The sequence below is a fragment of the Diabrotica virgifera genome, chromosome 7 (assembly GCF_917563875.1).
Source record: "Diabrotica virgifera virgifera chromosome 7, PGI_DIABVI_V3a".
Lineage (NCBI taxonomy): Eukaryota > Metazoa > Arthropoda > Insecta > Coleoptera > Chrysomelidae > Diabrotica > Diabrotica virgifera.
Genome location: NC_065449.1, coordinates 226,742,331 through 226,764,859, shown reverse-complemented (window position 1 = coordinate 226,764,859; position 22,529 = coordinate 226,742,331). Strand labels below are relative to the sequence as shown.

At 32.0% G+C, this 22,529-nt stretch overlaps 1 protein-coding gene across 2 annotated transcripts in view; it reads left to right on the top strand.

Moving 5' to 3' along the window:
• Window positions 1-19,656, top strand: part of LOC114333215 (ferritin subunit) — a 73,818-nt gene extending 54,162 nt beyond the window's left edge. The window contains exons 1-4 of one of the 2 annotated variants that reach the window (XM_028283067.2): window positions 1,120-1,457; window positions 3,715-3,992; window positions 14,200-14,337; window positions 19,306-19,656. In XM_028283067.2, coding sequence (XP_028138868.1) covers window positions 1,391-1,457; window positions 3,715-3,992; window positions 14,200-14,337; window positions 19,306-19,461 — 639 coding nt within the window. In that variant the 5' untranslated portion in view covers window positions 1,120-1,390 and the 3' untranslated portion in view covers window positions 19,462-19,656. Of the gene's footprint in view, window positions 1-1,119; window positions 1,458-3,714; window positions 3,993-14,199; window positions 14,338-19,305 lie in introns of those variants that run through there. The other variant, XM_050657195.1, reaches the window with a different exon arrangement.
• The last annotated feature ends 2,873 nt before the right edge of the window (window positions 19,657-22,529 follow it).

Sequence of the window (22,529 nt, the reverse complement as noted above, 5' to 3'; positions counted from 1 at the left end):
CATTTTCCATTTTTTAAATAAAAAATGAGTCATATTTCTAAGCTCGATAACTTTTGGATGGTACAACCGATTTTCAAAATTAAACATGCGTTGGAAAGGTAATGATCTATGCTATCAGAAGCCGCAAAGGTCGGGCTTAAATTTGTGAAATTGTTGGGAGTTTTGGGGACGAGAACGAAAAACAGGTTTTAAATGGGAAGGGCCGTAAATTCCACACCCTTGGACCAAAATGGAGAAGTAACATATGGATGGACGAGTCTTTTCGTAAACTTTAAAATGGGATGTGGCCCAATTTTCCATTCAGTCAGGTTTAGAAAATCGAAAATTTCGTGTATATATAGTGTCGCTTGTAGGGGTGTTGTGCGCCACTGGTGAGAACTGCCGTTCTCTGTGGATAAAAAATAGAGTAGGACAACTGGGACAAACAAGAGACTGCATTCAAAAATTGAACCCGGTACTGTGGGATAATAACATCAGTATAGAAACAAAAAGAAAAATATATAACACCATGACAAGAAGTATCCTGACTTATACTTCTGGATGTGAAAATTGGATAATATAAGAAAATCAAAAACAAAATAAGAACAAGAGAGATGGAATTCCTAAGGAGAAGCTGCAGAGCAACAAGAAGAGATTGAATAAAAAAACATATAGAATGAGAATGAATTCAGATAAAATAGACTACAAAGACTAGAAGATATTAACCTGGTACGGACATACCAGAAGAGCAGACAAAAAACGTTGAACAAACAGAATAACAGAGTGGAGCCCAATAGAAAGAAGGAAGCGAAGCAGACCAGAAGATCATTCAGAGATAAAGTGAACGAATCAATGGAAAAAAAGAATCTGCAGGAAGTGGACTGGCGATACAGAAAAACTGGAGAGAGAGGTTGAGTGAAGGAATACAGTGAAAACTAATCAATATAAAATATGAATATGATTAAGAACGATATAAGTTACTTTTCTGTGATAAAATATATTATTCGTACCTATACTAACACCTAATACCTAATACACGTACTTACTGTATGATTACAAAAAAAAACCTCTCTATTAGGCTAGTCTAGACTAGTCTAGATTTTTCTGAAAGATGCGATTATAAATACTTTAATATGTGCTACGGCAACAGTGTAGTGGACTTCGACGGGAATGTTTACAATTTATCATCCGTCATCCGTCGTAGAAAACAAGTATGAGAAAGAGATAAATGTCATGATAGTGCTGTGCGCAAAATATTATATTTACGTATAATCTAACTTTTTCAAGTTGTATTGTCATAGTCCACCTTCTGCACCAGTGAGTGTAAAGGCAGACTACAGTGATTACTTACGTATTGAATAAACTTTCGTTATATTTATAACATCAATCAAACCATCATACCAAAAACAACATGAAGTCCGTAGCGGTATTCGTATTTTTGGCCTGCTTCGCAGGTTTACAGGCTGTCCAGCTGAAATGTAAGTATTGTATTTGTATAAGAAATCAAAAACGTTCTTCTTTTGTTTATATATTTTTTTTATTTTTCAAAATTCCGGGAGTGACTATGCAACCAATGGCGGTAAACATAAACGAGTTATTGTGCTGACACTGACGTCACGCTACCGGTCCATAATATTCAATTATTGTTGAAAGGTCATTTTTTAAATTTGTTGTAATTTCACTAACCTTGTAGTGTTTATGATTTAATTGTATGGTACAACAACCTGTTATATTTATCCTCGTTTCTTAGATTATAGTCTCTAAATAAAACGAATTTCAGAACAACGGCCGACCTGATGAACTTTGAAATTAGAAATATCCGGACAGTAAATTGCTGATTTTTATTTTAAGGAATGGGCTAGAATCTTAAAAGTTCTTGGTTTTCTTCCAAACTTTTATGAGGATATTAATATGAATGTGTTTACTATTATCAGCTGTAAACAAAGTGTAAATACTAACCACATTTTATTTACCCATTACCTTCAACTGGAATGCAATAAAAGTACTTATCATTGTTGTTGGTGCTATTTATATTTCCTGATTAAAATCAATAGGAAGTAACTTTGTAATGTCATTGACTTCTTGCCCTTGTATAGCAGAGAAAAAACTTCTGATAGATTTTGCAGAATATTACAGGGTTTTTTCCATTACTGTCTTTTGATATATTTGTGTCAAATTTACAAAAATGATGAATGCTGGACCAACCCATGAAGATATATTCTTTATACCACAACTTTATCTTGACTCACAATCTCTTTCTGCATATCATTCAATTACTGATTCTCTTCTTATTCATGTGCCTTATCCCTTAACAGGTTAAGCGCCATGGCTTTATCATTTTTGATACATTTTAGTTCTTTTTAAATTTCCCCATTGCTAATTGTAGGTCCATTCTTATTACAAAAATTCATCTAGCTATTCATATGTAATGTTAACCTTCGGATGACCAAGCGGGGGAAATTTTGACCCCAGCGTATGTTTTTATTTAAGGTACTAGTACACCTTAGAAGACCAAAAATAGGCATTTTTCAAGATTTTTTTTCTCAGAACCGTTATTAAAAATTAACAACAAACTTTTTACATATTAATATCTAACTCTTAGAGAATACAAAAACTATATCTTTTTTATTTATGCACTTACACTAATATTGTAGAGGGCGCCAAAGTCGAGGCCTTGAAAAAAAGTAGTTCCGATGGCAGACAGTCAATCTCAGGATTGGGATCTCTGAAACAAAAAAATCGTACGGCATTTGAAAAAGGAAGGTCTCTTACGTGACACATTACCACCGTTAGTGAAAAATTCCGCAAAAAAAGATTTTAGGGAAATTTGAAAAAATTTTGTGAAAAAATCGCCCGTTTTTCTTCAGTTTTTCATGGTTAAAAAATATTTATTTTTTATTTTTTGGTCAAATTGTGGTAAATTGTCACGTAAGAAACCTTCATGTTTCAAATGCAGTACGATTTTTTTGTTTCAGATATCCCAATCCTGAGATTAACTGTCCGCCATCATTTTTCGAGGCGTTGACTTTTGCGCCCTCTACAATATTAGTGCACGTGCATAAGTAAAAAAAGATATATTTTTTGTACTCTCTAAGAGTTATATAGTAATATGTAAAAAGTTTTATGTTCATTTTTAATAAAGGTTCTGAGAAAAAAATTCTTGAAAAAAATGATTATTTTTGGTCTTCTAAAGTGTACTAGTACCTTAATAAATTCAAAAGTATTTTTAATTTTTAACTCATTATTTTTTTTATTTCACTTTAATATAATTCTAGATATCTTCATATTTTGAAATAAAAAAAATTCCCTATATTTTACGAATAAAAAATATATTCTGAAGTTGATGTTTTAGTAAAATACCGTCTATTATGTGTAATTCCAAGTAGTTTTACGCTAATGACGTCGACTTTGCAAAGTAACAAGACACTTACTCAACATACACACTACACATGACACTAATACTCATGTTGTGACTGGCTAAATGACAAAGTCCATGCCATAAAAAAAATCTTCATTTTTTTGTTAATTGTCATTTTTGACATTTTTGACCTGGGGTCATTTTCCCCCCTTGGTCATCCGTGTAACAAAAAAAGGTTGGTCATCGGAAGGTTAATTGGTCTACACAGTCTATCTAAATACAGTTACATTATATGATTTAGAGCCACCATGGGCAACATCTCTAATTATTATTTTTCGAGCCAATAGGCCAATACAAAATTCATGAAATTGTTTTAGGTGCCCACCAAGAACTGGATATCCCAAAAGATTGGATCGACATGAACAACGTTTGTGTGAAAAAGATGAGAGGCCAAGTTGAAGAGGAACTTAAAGCTTCCATGCAATACATGGCCATGGGTGCATATTTCGCAAGAGACACAGTGAACAGACCCGGTTTTGCTGATTTATTTTTCAAATCAGCTAGTGAAGAAAGGGAACATGCCATCAAATTGATCCATTATTTGCTCATGAGAGGAGAACTTACTTCTAGCATCAGTGATCTCATCAAAAGAAATGTAAGTTAAAAAATGGGTTAATGATCAGTTTAGGGCAACGAACATAACCCATAATATATTTGACACTCTATGTATGCTTAACATAGTCCCAGTATTGCTATATTGTCAATAATTATTTCATACTCTCATATTTAAAATTAAAAATCGGGCAAGAGCACAATAATATATCAATTAAAAATCGAAAACAAACAAAAACATGATTTTTATGATGAGCATCAAGTTAGCTAAACACCTATCACAAATCGATTCGAAAGTAGGTGGATAATTTGCCGCTAATTAGTCGTTAATTAGTTGTGAAAATACCGATTTTGTCGTTTCTTTTTTTTTTTTATTTTTTTAGGTGCTTTGCTAACTTGATATAAAGTTAGCAAAGCACACCTCCGAAAAATGACTTTAGAGCGTTCGTAGGAGAATCGGAATAGGATTAGTTTTTGCCGCTAATTAGTCGCTAATTAGTTGTGAAAAAATTAATTTTCTAAATTAATTTTTTTTTGTTTTTTTGGGTGCTTTGCTAACTTGATATAAAGTTGGCAAAGCACGCTTCCATAAAATGATTTTAGGGATTTCGTAAAAGAATGAAAATAGAATGAGAATTTGCCGCTAATTAGTCGCTAATTAGTTGTGAAGAAATGAATTTTCTAAATTAATTTTTGTTTTGTTTTTTTGGGTGCTTTGCTAACTCGATATAAAGTTGGCGAAGCACGCCGCTATAAAATGATTTCAGAGTTTTCGTAAGGGAATGAGAATAAAATGAGAATTTGCCGCTAATTAGTCGCTAATTATTTGTGAAGGAATTTTATTCAGAAAAATTTTTTTTTTGTTTTTCACGGTGCTCCGCTTACTCGATATAAAGTTGGCAAAGCACGACTCCATACAATCATTTTAGGGTTTCCGTAGAAGAATAGCAATGGAATAAGAATTCTTTGCTAATTAGTCGTGCATTAGTTGTGAGAATACCAATTTTGTCGTTTTTTCGTTTTTGACGGTTCTTTGCTCACTTGATATAAAGTTCGCAAAGCATGCATCCATAAAATGATTTAGGTTTTTTTTAAGAAGCATGGAAATAGGATCAGAATTTGCCGCTAATTAGTCGCTAATTAGTTGTGAAGAAATTAATTTTCTAAATATTTTTTTTTGTTTTTTCGGGTTCTTTGATAACTTGATATAAAGTTGGCAAGCACATCTCCGAAAAATCATTTTAGGGTTTTCGTAGAAGAATAGGAATAGAAAAAAAATTTGCCGCTAATTTGTCGTGAATTAGTTGTGAGAATACCGATTTTGTCGTTTATTTTTTATTTTTTATTTTTAGGTGCTTTGCTAACTTGATATAAGGTTAGCAAAGCACACCTGCAAAAAATGACTTTCGAGCGTTCGTAGAAGAATGGGAATAGAATGAGAATTTGCCGCTAATTAGTCGCTAATTAGTTCTGAAAAAAATAATTTTTTTAATTAATTTTTTTTTTGTTTTTTTGGGTGTTTTGCTAACTTGATATAAAGTTGGCAAAGCACGCCTCAATCAAATGATTTAAGGGTTTTCGTAAAAAAATGAGAATAGAATGAGAATTTGCCGCTAATTAGTCGCTAATTAGTTGTGAAAAAATGAATTTTCTAAATGAATTTTTTTTTCGTTTTTTTGGATGCTTTGCTAACTTGATATAAAGTTGGCAAAGCACGCCCCCATAAAATGATTTTATGGGTTTCGTAAAAGAATGAAAATATAATATGAATTTGCCGCTAATTAGTCGCTACTTAGTTGTGAAGAAATGAATTTTCTAAATTAATTTTTTTTTTTGTTTTTTTGGGTGCTTCGCTAACTTGATATAAAGTTGGCGAAGCACGCCTCCCTAAAATGATTTTAGTGTTTTCGTAAAAGAATGAAAATAGAATCAGAATTTGCCGCTAATTAATCGCTAATTAATGACTAATTAGCGGCAAATTCTCATTCTATTCCCATTTTCCTACGAACGCTCGAAAGTCATTTTTTGCAGGTGTGCTTTGCTAACCTTATATCAAGTTAGCAAAGCACCTAAAAAAATAAAAAATAAAAATAAACGACAAAATCGGTATTCTCACAACTAATTCACGACTAATTAGCGGCAAATTTTTTTTCTATTCCTATTCTTCTACGAAAACCCTAAAATGATTTTTCGGAGGTGTGCTTGCCAACTTTATATCAAGTTAGCAAAGCACCCGAAAAAACAAAAAAAAATTAATTTAGAAAAATAATTTCTTCACAACTAAGTAGCGACTAATTAGCGGCAAATTCTGATCCTATTTCCATGCTTTTTCATAAAAACCCAAATCATTTTATGGATGCATGCTTTGCGAACTTTATATCAAGTCAGCAAAGAACCGTCAAAAACGAAAAAAACGACAAAATTGGTATTCTCACAACTAATGCACGACTAATTAGCAAAGAATTCTTATTACATTGCTATTCTTCTACGGAAACCCTAAAATGATTGTATGGAGTCGTGCTCTGCCAACTTTATATCGAGTAAGCGGAGCACCGTGAAAAACAAAAAAAAAAAAATTTTCTGAATAAAATTCCTTCACAAATAATTAGCGACTAATCAGCGGCAAATTCTCATTTTATTCTCATTCCTCTACAAAAACTCTGAAATCATTTTATAGCGGCGTGCTTCGCCAACTTTATATCGAGTTAGCAAAGCAGCCAAAAAAACAAAAAAAAAATTAATTTAGAAAATTCATTTCTTCACAACTAATTAGCGACTAATTAGCGACAAATTCTCATTCAATTTTTATTCTTTCACGAAATCCCTAAAATCATTTTATGGAAGCGTGCTTTGCCAACTTTATATCAAGTTACCAAAGCACCTAAAAAACAAAAAAAAAATTCATTTAGAAAATTCATTCCTTCACAACTAATTAGCGACTAATTAGCGGCAAATTCTCATTCTATTTTTATTCTTTCACGAAATCCCTAAAATCATTTTATGGAAGCGTGCTTTGCCAACTTTATATCAAGTTACCAAAGCACCCAAAATAAACAAAAAAAAATTAATTAAAAAAATTAATTTCTTTACAATTAATTAGCGACTAATTAGCGGCAAATTCTCATTCTATTCCCATTCTTCTACCAACGCTCGAAAGTCATTTTTTGGAGTTGTGCTTTGCTAACCTTATATCAATTTAGCAGAGCACCTAAAAAAATAAAAAAAATAAATAAACGACAAAATCGGTATTCTTACAACTTATTCACGACTAATTAGCGGCAAATTTTTTTTCTATTTCCATTCTTTTACGATAACCCTAAAATGATTTTTCGGAGGTGTGCTTGCCAACTTTGTATCAAGTTAACAAAGCACCCAAAAAAACAAAAACAAAATTAATTTAGAAAATCAATTTGTTCACAACTAATTGGCGACTAATTAGCGGCAAATTCTGATCCTATTTTCATGCTACTACAAAAAAACCTAAATCATTTTATGGATGCGTGCTTTGCGAACTTTATATCAAGTCAGCAAAGAACCGTCAAAAACAAAAAAACGACAAAATTGGTGTGTTCACAACTAATGCACGACTAATTAGCAAAGAATTCTTATTCCATTGCTATTCTTCTCCGGAAACCCTAGAATGATTGTATGGAGTCGTGCTTTGCCAACTTTATATCGAGTAAGCGGAGCACCGTGAAAAACAAAAAAAAAAATTTTTGTGAATAAAATTCCTTTACAAATAATTAGCGACTAATTAGCGGCAAATTCTCATTTTATTCTCATTCCCTTACGAAAACTCTGAAATCATTTTATAGCGGCGTGCTTCGCCAACTTTATATCGAGTTAGCAAAGCACCCAAAAAAACAAAAAAAAAATTAATTTAGAAAATTCATTTCTTCACAACTAATTAGCGACTAATTAGCGGCAAATTCTCATTCTATTTTCATTCTTTTACGAAATCCCTAAAATCATTTTATGGAAGCGTGCTTTGCCAACTTTATATCAAGTTAGCAAAGCACCCAAAAAAACAAAAAAAAAATTAATTTAGAAAATTAATTTTTTCACAACTAATTAGCGACTAATTAGCGGCAAAAACTAATCCTATTCCGATTCTCCTACGAACGCTCTAAAGTCATTTTTCGGAGGTGTGCTTTGCTAACTTTATATCAAGTTAGCAAAGCACCTAAAAAAATAAAAAAAAAAAGAAACGACAAAATCGGTATTTTCACAACTAATTAACGACTAATTAGCGGCAAATTATCCACCTACTTTCGAATCGATTTGTGATAGGTGTTTAGCTAACTTGATGCTCATATTTTTATGTCATACATTATACAAAAAATATGGCAACACTGTTATGATAGGTTATGTTCATTGCCCTAAGCCAGTGGTTTCCAACCTGTGGGGCGCGCCCCCCTAGGGGGGCGCGAGAGTGTTGCAAGGGGGGCGTGCAGCTGTTTCAAAAATATCATTTTCGAATACAAACCAAAGAAGTCGAATAGGTGTCAAAAAAATGAATATACCTATTATCTAATGCTATCTGCATCTATTGGCATAATAGCTATAATGCCCAGTGAATATGCTGATCAACTTAAAATCATTCCACTTGCAGGTAATACGAGGGAAGACGAATATCTGAAGATCCCTGCGATCAATTAATAGAAAAATAAAACTATCTTCTTTCGCGTTGCCAGTAGATGAAGCTACCGATATTCTTAAGGATGCATACTTTATAACATATGTAAGATATGTTGTGGAAACTGAAGTTAGAGAAGACATATTATTCTGTAAACTTATTGAATACAATACTACAGCAAGTAAAGTTTTTAATATCATTGATAATTTTTTTAATGAAAATGACATATTCTGTGGGAGAACTGTGTGGGACTATGCAGATGGAGCTCCATCTATGGTAGGAAAAAATCGCTTGTTTTAAGAGATATGGGTGAAGATCTACGAACAGTATTTGAAATTATTATAAAAGCTGTAAATTTTATCAAAAATAGCCCATTAAGAGGAAGGCTTTTCGCAAAATTGTGTGATGCCATGGGCTCAGAATATTATATTATATAGGTCACTTCGTGGATCACTTCTATATTATTGTGAGGCACGTTGGCTTTCTCGTGTCAAAGTACTTCAATGGGTGTCTGAGCTAAAAGAAGCGATCTCCATATTTCTTACTGATAATAATAGAGAATAAGCAAACTTGTTTTATGACACGATATTCCTTGCAAAACTTACGTATTTAGTTAATATTCTTCAAAGACGCAGTATTTTAAATAAATCAATGCAAGGGTCTCAAAAACTGTGGATAATAATTTTGAAAAATTTTGACATGTTTCCCACTTTTAAAATTACCTGTCTTGCTCTTGCTGATGAAATAGAAGAAAGTAAAGTTCTTATTAATAATCATTTGACGAGCCTATGGAAGCAATTCTCGTTTTACTTTAATGATCTTGACATATCCAAATATGAATGGATTAGAAACCCGTTTGTGATCGAAAAATATGATGATTTTGGCCTTACGACAGCAGAGCAGGAAATGATAATAGACTTAACTAGTGATAGCAAATTTTCAATATTGGGTTGAGAACTTGTAAAATTAGATTGTTAAAAAATTAAGGGGGCGCAACAATTTTATTTCTTGAAAGGGGGGCGCAGGTACAAAAAGGTTGGAAACCACTGCCCTAAGCCCTAAACAGGGTTGGCAAAAACCAAGGTTTTTTTTTGAAAAAACCAAAAAACCGGGTTTATTTGATACAAACTATGTCTAAATACTTTAAAAATGAATAAATCATTTTATAAAATAATAGCAATAAACAATGAAAAAATGATTAAGACAACTTTTATTTTTATTTACACACACAAAAAATTAATGTAACAAAAAAAAAACATCTTCAAACGTAATAATATTCAAAATAACTAAGATTCATTTATCTTAATTTTCTTCATTTGCGGCAACTGTATTAAAAACTTTAAATAAAAACACCAGTTTGAAGGCTCAATAAAAAACCAGTGATTAAGACAACTTTTATTTTTATTTACACACACAAAAAATTAATATAACAAAAAAAAACATCTTCAAACGTAGTAATATTCAAAATAACTAAGATTCATTTATCTTAATTTTCTTCATTTGCGGCAACTGTATTAAAAACTTTAAATAAAAACACCAGTTTGAAGGCTCAATAAAAAACCAGGTTTTTTTTTAAACCAGTTGGTTTAACCAAGCCTTTAAGCATGTTGGTTTAAACCTGCCCACCCTGACCCTAAACTAATCATTGACCAAAAAATGAGCTGGTAGTGGTTTTTTAAGAAAATGGTTTACGCATTTAAAAACAGTTGTTCAGAAATATTTAATGAGTAATTTACTACTTTAATACTGACATCACAATCTTTGTTTTGTTCTTCAACAAATCTAATTTGTTTTTGCTTTATTTGCTTTTTTTTTTAATACAAAATATACTCATGAGATAATTACAGTGCCTTGTATTTTTAAATTTTATAATTGATACTCCAAAATGTTGGCATACATACCTTACCAGTCAAAAGATTTTTTTACATCAACTTATGGAATCTTTTATTTCTATTGTGAAAACTTGTTTATTTTTTATTTAAAAAATCTTCCTACTTAACACTTTAGTTGTTTGTTTCAATAACATTATGTAAATTAATTCACAAGTAGAATTTAAAATGACCTTTTAACCTTGAACTTTTATTATAATCAGCTTCAGTCATAATTATATTATTTTTCATAGAAAGTTTTAATTAAAACATTTTTTTGCACCTGAATATAGATATTTTTTCATTATGCTTTTATAAACTCTTTCCTGAAAGAAATTCATGTTGGAATTATTTTCAGTATCTTACACATCTATGACTCACCCATTCTAAGATACTCAACTGAACTGTGAACTTTACTCATGAATTCCCAAATAGGATATTGTTATTCTTGTTTTGTGTTGGATATGTCAAAAACATTACTAATTCTTATATAAGACCTATTTAAGATGTTTAGTTGCTACAATATGATAAAAATTGATATCATTATGTCCACATGTCTATTATATTGGGAATTCCAGATTATTTTATGTCTCAGAATTTTGAATCACTAGGGAATTTCTTACAATTACATAATTTTAGTAAAATTATTTCATTCGATATATTATATAGGTATTGGATTTGGACTGGGAGTCATGCCGATTTAGTGCACAAGTTTACGTGAAATTTTCAAGGTCATAGCTCTTGTTAAAATCCATTACCTTCACTAAAGATTTCCACAGTTTTCACTATATTCCTTCACTCAACCGTTCTCTCCAGTTCTTTCTGTTTTGCCAGTCCCCTTCATGCAGATTTTTCTTTCCATTGCTTCGTCTACTTCATCTCTGAAACATCTTTGAGGTCTGCCTCTCTTCCTTCTTTCTATTGGGCTCCACTCTGTTATTCTATTTATCCAACGATTTTGGTTCCCATAGGATCCCATAAGTGAGGATACTTCTTGTCAGTCTTCTTTTTGTTTTTATACTGATGTTATTATTCCACAATGTAAACCGGGTTCAATTTTCACGAGTGTGTAGTATCTTGTTTGTCCTAGTCTATTTTTTATATCTTCTTCAGCTGTTCCTTTTTTTAATATTATGAAACCTAAATACTTGTACTTATCTATTCCTTTAATTTGTTTACCTTCGTCTATTTCTAGCTGTTTCATTTCTGTATTCTCTGTTGTAGGTAGGTATTCAGTTTTCTTTAGGCTTGTTTCCATTTCCATGCCATTCTTTGTATATTTCTGTTCCAGTTTTCTCATCATAAAACTGAGGTCATCATCGTCTTGTGGAATCACTAGATGGTTTTGAGCAAAACTTATTTTGATTAGAAAGGGGCATAAGTCCAGAACTCATGCCATTTTCAAACAGACTTCAATTTTTGTTTGACTACTTTTTCCAAGTATGCATGTAAATCTGTCCACAAGTAAAGAGCAACAGAGAAAGTATGCATCCCTGCCTTACCCTCATTAAAAGACCTCAAGGAAATAGCTTCAGAATAATTCCTCAGCTTATTAGAAATAAAATAAAGGGCATAAAAAAGAAATAAACAAATAAATATTTGAAATAATAGATTACAATGATTTCCGAAGTGGAAATCAAATCAAACATTAGTTAATTTAAAATGTAATCTTTATTACACCATTAAGGAAATTTCAAGTTCAGGTTGATAATTTTCTGTAAACAATAGTATATCATTTTAATTTGTTGTTTATTTCAAATTTGTTGAAATGATAATGAAGCATTCTTTCTTCACATGTTTAGAAGTGATAAGTCGTATAATATAAAGATAAGGAGTCCCATGTGGAAAATGTATTTTTAAATTGTATGGGATTTATCTACAAAGACAAGTATGTCACACTTCCCAGAAATGCTTAGTAACAATAATAATGAACAAAGTATTTTATATTTTTTTGTATAAAATTTATCATTTTTATAATTACAACATTGAATCGTTTTTTCAGAACATTTTTTTAATTACAACATTGATTACATTGTTCAAATAATATTTTAACATATAATAATAATACAAAGTCTATCTGAAGTGTTCACTAAAATGTCTAGAGCGTTTGTACATACAAACTTCTTAAATTTAGAGATATGATAAATGATTTTAAATTTATCAAAAATTTATATTTATTATTTGATTTAATTTAAGGCTTTCTTGGGTAGTTATACTAATGCTTGTTTTTTTCTTAGAAATTAGTTGTAAATATGTTTGACTTACTAGCAGTAAACAATGTTTTATTGTTTATGTGTGCAAAGTAATTATTAGGAAATGATGGCAGAGCTATAAAGGTTTTTTTCTGAATAATGGCTTTTATAAAGGGTTTGCTTCATAAGTAAATGACTTACAAATTTGTTTCTGTATTCAATTTAATTGATAACGAATGCCCTCTTTACATATTTCAAAGAGATTATGGACCTAAATAAAAATAAATATGATAGTTATAAATATATAAATTAGTATACTCAAAGCAATTACAACTTTGTTGATGCTGCAAAGCACAAATAGAGAATCTATCTAGAAAGCTATCTATTTTACTAAGGATTTTTATATAGCATTATTTTGTCCTCTCTCTGTCAGGTCGTGTTTCTTTCGCTTGTTATTATTGATCTGATGACGGACTTGTACATTCTGCCTTTCATTTCTTACCCGATATTTTTATTTCTTCAGAGTTTTCATCACTTTCATCACTTCAATTATGTGACGATCCAGCTCTAATTTATATCTTAGTAGATTTGCTGTTATAACGATGTGTTTTGTCTTTTTTTGAGAAATTAACATGTTAAATTTTGTTAATAGTTATATTAAATTATTGATACAGCATACATTGTATATTATCTTCACTCTGAGAGTTTTTAGTATTGCGTTATCTGCATAGCAGATTATTTTAAGTTGTGTTTCTCCCATTTAGTATCCTTCTTTAGTTCTTACTTTTTTTATTATTTCGTCCACGATCAGGTTGAATAGAGGACTCGGGAATCCTCCTATTTCATCCCATTGCCTGCTTCAATTGCGTCAGTTAGTTCTTAAGGTACGTATCCATACAAGGGTGAACCCTGTTCGTTGCAGCAGCTCCCCGTAGTGGATACGTTGGTGAACGCCGCTCGGCGCTCACACTCTTCGATTCAACCGGTTTGCGATTTATATGTAGGGGAGCTCATACCGTATCCATTCGAGCTGCTACATGGAGCGCGGTTCACCCTTGTATTTATACGTACCTTTATACTTTTATTGTGTTGTTCTGGTGGATACTTTTTCGATAGTTTTGATTATCCCTAGAGGTATCTCTCTTGGATACAATAAGTGGATAACATCGTTTAATTTGACCCTCTCAAATGCCTTCTTAAGGCTCACCAAACATAAATATGTCGGCTTGCCATATTCTAATTATTTCTCTGGGACTTGCTTCATTATAAATATAGCGTCGGTCGTCGGTTGATCTTCCCGACCTAAAACCTTGTTGTTCTTCTGCTAGAGTTATAATTTCATTCAGTTTGTTTGTTATCAAGAAAATGATAAAAAAGAGAAAAAGAGATATTAGGATTCTTGATCTCCATTCTTGCGGTATTCTATTTTGTCCTATTATTTTTTTGGATAAGTTATAGATTAGGATATTTTCAATAGATTAAATACCATTTATAATAATATAAAAACATTCAATAAAAATTATTGTTGTTTATTTAACAAACTCATTGTTATAGCTTGCACCTGCTCAAACCACATGGGAAAACGGTGTGAGTGCCCTCAAACACGCCCTTAAACTGGAAGCTTCAGTTACCAGAAAGATCAGAGATGTGATCCAAGTTTGCGAAGACGGCTCAAACTTCAACGATTACCATGTAAGTTTTGTCCACTTTTCGTATACAGTAAAATGTCATTTTAACCAAAGCAGTCAAATCTGATATCATCGATTTTAGTTTTTTATCATCAGTTTAATGTCATAAATTAGACAGTATTTTTTTATTCATTCAAAATCCAATGTGGTCGGATTAAGGCGTTGAGGCGCTAGAATAAATCTGAAATCATCAATAAAAACCGTTTATATTCGAATAATAACTTATTAAGAAATATACACTGTATACTTACTACCCTTCAAAAGAGGCGGTAAAAACTTGAAATAAAGTATCTTGGGATCATTATAAAGTTATTCATACTGATTTGTGGAATACATATAAACAAAGAATTTGGACTTCAGATCAAAACCGGAAAAACAATGATCATAGACAGGTCACAGGTCAAATAATAAATGAGGCCCTCACAGCAACAGTGGCCTAAGCCACAAATTGAGCTTTTTTAAATTAATATATCAATAAAAGCAGCAACATTAAGGGCCGGTTGTTCGAACGCTAATCAAAACTGATCATTATCAAATATTTAATTACAATTATATTTGATTAAGCGTACTTCTGACAGATGTCGCATTTTGAGGTTATGTTGACTGATTTATTTTATTATTTTGGTTTTAATTTAAAATAAAGCATAACTAAACTCTTTCTGATGTTAATTTCTTGTTTTTACTTACAAATCAATAATAATAATAAGCAATTTTTAATAATTTAAGAGCTGCGGCTATATTTTAATTACTGTTTTACCTACAATCAATAACTGATTAGTGTTTTACATGTATTTTTCATGTCGCGATTTGATTCCCATCAAGAAAATTGATTACAATAAATGATTGATTATAATCAACTTCTTGATTAGCGTTCGAACAACCGGCCCTAAATCTTCGGATTAGCAGAGGCCTACACAACCTACCTCTACAGTGAGCATATAAAGGTTGGAATTAATTCATTTTCACGAGAACGGACGATTTTGGAAAAAAATTCCGAAACAGGTCAATTTTTATTTTTAAATTATGTACAACTTTAAAAGGAGTAAAAGGAGTTTCGAAATAACCGATTGTTGGCAAGAAGATTCGGAGAAGAATGCTTCACCTGACATCCGAAATATGCCATGTATTATAAGCAAGCCAGAGGGTTTCAATCAACCAAGACGGATCTGGGCGACACTAAATAGAATTAGAACCAACTGTGGTAGGTGCCCTGACTCACTTTTTAGATGGGGAAAAATACCTTCTCCAAATTGCGATTGCGGTGCTGACAGACAAACCGTTAAGCATTTGGTAGAGGAATGCCCCATCAGATCGTACAGTGGCAATTGGTCCGATTTTTTAATAGCGACCAATGAATCGATTCAATTTATTTATCAACTAAATTTTCGTTTATAAAAATTAATTATTATTTTTTTATAATGTATTGTGATCTTTATTTTTATACAAAAACTGGGATATAGCCATATGCTAAATAAATTTTAAATGAGAATAGGGGTCGTGTGATAGCTCATTTGAGAGGTAATTCAATTCTCTATTCAGTAGTATAAACATTAACATAATTATTTATACATAGTGTGACCTACTCCAAGTCAGTCGAATTCGGGACAAGGGTAAAAAAATACCTAAAATCCGGGACTTTTCAATGAAAATCCCTTTTTTTAATATAGAACTTTAATATCATTTTATTCATTGTTTAACATCTTTATGTCAACAAAATTTTTTTGACGGGATGAGTTTTAATGATAATTACACTTTTGTTAGTTTTTAACGTTTCGACTTAAAATCCGGAAATCGTTCTCAAGAAGGAAAAAATTAGAAAATCAACTGATGTTGGACTTAAATCAACTGATGTTAATATAAAAATATAATTATCATTATTTGATATTCATGTTTTTGAATCGTCTTTTCAGAAGACGAAAATTAAAATACAGAAACGGGATATTGCCCCATGTTTGAGTTTTCGTAGACCAATACATAATACCTCGATATAAAATGCATGCAATTTGGAAAATTTGGAGTTCTTAGAAAAATAAGGTATTCAAAATTTCAAAATAGAATTTTACCAAAACGTTGAAAATTCGGATGGCCCGGAAGCCTTGTTCGGGACGCCGGTACACAACTTCGTAATTCGGGTCATGTTCCGGATTTTTCGTGCTAGAATCATCTCTTTTCGCTTGTAGCGATCAACAGGAAGCAAAAACGCGTTCCAAGATTGCGGCTGTAATTTTGAATATTTTTTAGAGATATTTGGCACACGTATTCGTAATACGTAAATGGCGGTACAGAGCCCAATTTGAAAAATATATTAATATGTGGAAATTACTCTGTAATTAAATACAATATTAAAAAAAAGAGCCTGTACCGCCATTAAGAAGAACAAAAAAATACACTTTCTTCAAATAAACTTTTTTATCCGATGCCTAGATTTTGTGTCATTTTGGAACTACTAAAATTTTTTATTTCATTAGTAGTTCCAAAATGACACAAAATCTAGGCATCGGATAAAAAAGTTTATTTGAAGAAAGTGTATTTTTTGTTCTTCTTAATGGCGGTACAGGCTCGATTTTTTAATATTGTATTTAATTACAGAGTAATTTCCACATATTAATATATTTTTCAAATTGGGCTCTGTATCGCCATTCTTTATTATATTACGAATACGTGTGCCAAATATCTCAAAAAAATATTCAAAATTACAGCCGCAATCTTAGAACGCGTTTTCGCTACCTGTTGATCGCTACTGTTTCCTCTTCAATTAAATGTCTAACTGTCAAGAGGTAGGTGGTTGGCTGCATTAATATTTAATTTAAGCAAAAAACAATATTTATTTGTTAAATCAACATTTTTCTGTTTTCTGAGAGCAGTAAAATGTATTTTGAATTAAATAAATTACATACATTCTTCTTCTTATGTCAATAAATTAAATTTAAAAATTTTTTTTGGACACCCTATATAAACAAATATGTTAATGTTTATACTACTGAATAGAGAATTGAATTACCTTTCAAATGAGCTATCACACGACCCCTATTATCATTTAAAAAAATCTTCGATGACGTCATCACGTCCAGATGGGTGACGTCACTAGTATGATATATGTCAAAAAGTCGTAATTTAAAAATAAAAATTGACCTGTTTCCGGATTTTTTTCCAAAATCGTCCCTTCTCGAGACCATGAATTTATTCCAACCTTTACATACGTGCTCACTGTATATTTAGCTAGATGGCACTACATAATTTGTAGCTCCGTCCCATAAACAATGGAAATACGAATGCAAGGATTGCATTTATCTCAAAACTTCGTTTTTTGGGATTAGGCTACTGTTGCCCTGATAGCCTCAAATAATCTGTCACACATACACCAAGTGGCGAATTTCGAAATAGTAGACAGATTTGTATATTTGTCTTGGGCTCCCTGATAACCAACAATGGCGATTGCTGCTCAGAAAACAAGCGTAGACTAGCAATAGCCCGAACCACAGCAGCTAAATTAAGTAAAATATGAAAGAACCGAATAATAACAAGGAAATCCTTCGAAGGGTCTGTAGAAGAATTATGCGTGTCCTGGACAGACCACAGACCAATATATAAATTATGGATGAGCTTCATATAAAAGACAGTCCATTAAAAAAGTAAACTGAGTATGTAAACCTAAATTACTTCGTCCACATAGCAAGAAGAACAGGGATCATGGAACTACTGATAGTAGAAGGAAAGGTAGAAGGCTGAAGACCAAGGAGAAGAGATCCAGCACGATGAGCAGACCAAATGAAGACTCTGGTGAGAAAATCCCTACATAACGCCGTCCATCTGGTCCCGGGAGGCCAAATGAAGTCACCACGCCGGAAATTAGTAGAGGCCCTAAACATTTTCTACGAACGCGTACACAACATCATTCACCATCATTTGGACATGAAAAAGTTATCCCCGCGATGGGTGACGCGTTTGCTGACAATCGACCAAATGCGAAAACGTGTGACCACTTCGGAATGAAACCTGGATGCATTATTACGCACCGGAACGCGTGTGGCCACTTCGGAGACGCTTTTGGCGATGATACTGCGCGATCCGAAGGATTTTTTTCGCCGATTTTCACCGTTGATGAAACTTGGGTGCATTATTACACACCGGAAATCAAAGAACACGACGAAACAGTGGCGCAAACGCGGCGAAGGCCCGCCGAAGAAGGCAAAAAGTGCACATTCGGCCGGCAAAGTGGTGGCGACTGTTTCCTGGGATGGGAAAAGCATCTTCCACATCGACTACTTGGAAAAAGGAAAAACAATCAATGGCGAGTACTACGCAGCATTATTGCATTGATTCGATGCCGAATTGCGTCGAAAACGCCCCGGTTTGGCACGCAAAAAGGGCTCTTTCACCAAAACAACCCACCAGCTCACTGATCGGCCGTCGCCATAGCAAAATTACACTAATTGGGCTATGAATTTATTGAACATCCACCGTATTTCCCAGATCTTGCTGCCAGCGACTTTTTCGTGTTTCCAAACCTAAAAAAATGGCCGTTTCGCAACAAACGATGAAGTCGTCGCTGAAACTTTGGCCTATTTTGAAGAGCTCGAGCAAAAGTACTATTCGGATGGGATAAAAAAATTGGAACATCGTCTTACGCTGGGGCCACAGTAACGTATAATGCCGTTAATTAACGCATTATTTGCCATCTCTGTAATGCAAATAATGCGTGAATTAACGGCATTAGACGTTACTGTGGCCCCAGCATTACTAAGTGTACCGAGCTAAAAGGGGACTTCGAAAAATAAATCGATTTTATCCCAAAAAACTTGTTTTTTTCTATCAAAGGCTAGTTTTATATCAATCCACCCTCGTACAACAAGTTTTTGATAAGTTTTAAGTGATTTTAGTTATTTTTATGTCGTTTGTTTCATTTTTCATTCATGCCAATCTTTTTATGTCATTTTTATTTCATTTGTTTTAATTCTTTTTTTGTCCTTAGCTTGTTGATTACCTGACTGGCGACTTCTTGGAAGAACAATACCATGGACAACGGGACTTAGCTGGAAAAGTCTCCAATTTACAAAAGATGATGGGAGAACACGGAGCCCTTGGCGAATGGCTCTACGACAAGAAGCTCCAAGGAGCCTCTTCATAATTTCATTAGAGTTGTAAATATTTTTAGTGCAGTTTTTGATTTGACGTCCGTGAAACTGTGTTACGTGATATAGTGATAGTTCTTATCATTTTTTCTTTTTTGTAAATTGTAAGATGGTTCCATTTATGCATTCGTTATGTTCATTTTGGAAATTATAACAGAAATAAAGACAACTTTTAATTAAAAAAGCTTAAATCGAGTTTTATTGTTTTTATAAAGAAACATTACTATTCACTTTGAGGATAAGTAGAAAAAGAATATAAAGTAACGCGTGATCAGAAGGTGGTCTCTTCGTCATCGGCTGTGCCACTTCGATTAGTGCAGTCACTGAAGGTTTTCACCTCCGATTTCGTTGAACTTTCATCAATTTTCATGAAAATTGGTGAGTAGTTAGATGATACCTCAAGGAACAAAGGTGGATGCCACCCCATCTCGGGGTGAAAATTATTTTATTAAAAATAATACCATAAGTCGATAGAGGGACAAAGTCTAAGCAAAATTTATTATATAAAGTTATTAACATAAACCAATACTTTTTGAGTTATTAAAGACCAAAGATGTTATTTTTTCGCAAAAAATGCATGTTTAAAGCTATTTTTATGTATAACTCGATAACTATAAGTTTTTTCAGAAAAGTTATTATTATCAAAATTTTAAATAATAAAATATTGAATACAATACTCACTAAAAAACTAAACTAATGTTAATTCAAAGTGAGTTATGGGTAATTGAATGTATATTTATTTTGACGAGTACTCAAATCGTAAGTATTCAAGCTTTAATAACGGGACAACGATGCATTTTATAAAATATACCTGCTATACACTTGTCAAAGCACTACAGAATACCTATTAAATGAGTACCAGAAGCAGTTAATAGCTTCAAAATTAAGCAAGTTATGATGAAAATAAGAGAACCCTTTCGAATTTTTTAAGGAAAAAGTGAAAAATAAAACATGCCATTTCCACAAAAATTATAATTTATTGTAATCCTTACAAGAATTTTTTTATATTAGCATAAGTAATCATTTCAACAATTTTGACCGGTTAAGAATGCGTATTTTTGAAAAAAGATATGACTTAAAAAATCAGAATTTTTAAAATTATCGTAATTTTCATTTTCTTTTTGTAATAACTCCAAAAATACTCAATATACGTAAAAATTGATAGGAGGAGCTTTTTTACAAAACTGCATAAATCCACTTTTCAAAAATTTTCAGGAGACGTAAAAACGTGCTGCAGCTGTTGTACTAAAATTTCGAAATTTCTGAGAACGTAATCAATTGAGGTTAGATTTAGAGAAATAAAACGTTAATTAACATTATTTTTATTGATTTGCATTAACAAAATATAGCCGTGTGTCTATTGGAGATATCGCGTTTTGTAAGAAAAAGATGGGCACAGCGTGGCATGACGTGGCTACGGTACACATTGTTAGTGCTACCCGTGAGTAGTTTTAGAACTAACGAATATTATATTTTGTTTCACGAATCAACATCTAATTCTAGAGTATGCTTTTAAAACCAAACAAAAATAGTAGGGGGATAGTTCTGCAGGCCGGAGGATTTATGCAGTTTTGTAAAACAAAAAAGAATGAGTGTGTACTTTGTACGCACGTAAGAAGTTATACTTCTATTTATGATTTTAACGAAATAAATATACTTTTATTTATATTTTATTTAAATATTAAACTAATTTATACTTACTACTTCTCAAACATTTTTATTAAAACAGTGCCAAAAATTAAAAGAATAAAACACACACAAACACATTGAAAAATGCCACAAATCATTTCTGAACAATTTTCGGAAATTTTTTTAAGTAAATACGTATTATCTGAAAATAAAATTATATAATAAATACACTTACAATCATAAAATGTATAAAAAAATAAAAGTTTCTATTGGGATTCGAACCCACTTATTAGCGCGGTTGGTGTTGGGAATTCATTCACCTTGAACGCTTATCCACGGAGACTATACGTCATCATGTGCGAAGTTCAAGTAACTAAACGGATTAAACTTTTAACGGTTCTGAATTTAACCAAATTATTTTGATTTTGAATTGAAATTATTTAGAATGGAAAAAATACAACAAAACATAGAGTAAGAAAACAAAAAACAGTATATTAGGTGATAGTCTAAGAGCTAGTGAACCCTCCGACTAACGGTCGTCCTGTAAGGCTAAAAATTTTTCTAGTGATAATTCATAGCACACCAAGGCTAAAAACCATGACCTGGCAGGCCTCAGCGGTGCACGTGTATCTACCAGGTGAATCGAAAAGTGCAAATTTAGGGGGTAAAATAAACTTTCTCCTGTAAGGTTTAAATTTAAATATGTGTTTTAGTAAGTCATTTAGAAGAAATGTGTACAGTGACAGGCGATTCTGAAGAGCATAAGACCTTGCCAGGCGAGGGGAAAGATTATGGGTTTTTCCTAAAATTATTCTTTTTGCATCGAACAAACTTTTTTTAGGTTTTTTGAATCATTTCAAACAGAAAACGTCTTTTGTGATTTTTCTCTTAAGTTAACAGTTTTTGTTATATGAGCGATTGAAAATTTTGAAAATTGAGAGATCGGCCATTTTTAACCCTAAATCGTACATTTATCTAAAAATTTCAATGTTGGCAAGGTACGTAGATATTCTTTAAACATTGATAGATGAAATCCCGAAGAGTTTTTTGCAATAAAATGTCGAAAACCCCTTTGTTTTTTTAATTGCTAATCAAGCGTGTGCGACACTGTAGTATAAGTGAGGACGTTTGAGTTTGCATAAATTCATTATCTCGAGAATGGGCAAATTTCAAGAGAAATCCTCAGACAGGTCGATTTTTATTTTTGAATTAGAACTTTTTGGCATATATATAAAACTAGTGACGTCATCCATCTGGGCGTGATGACGTAATCGATGATTTTTTTAAATAAGAGTAGGGGTTGTGTGATAGCTCATTTGAAAGGTTATTTAATTCTCTATTCAGTAATATAAACATTAATATAATTATTCATACAGGGTGTACAAAAAAATTTTTTTCTTCAATTTGTCAAATTTAATCAAAGTTAATTTAATAA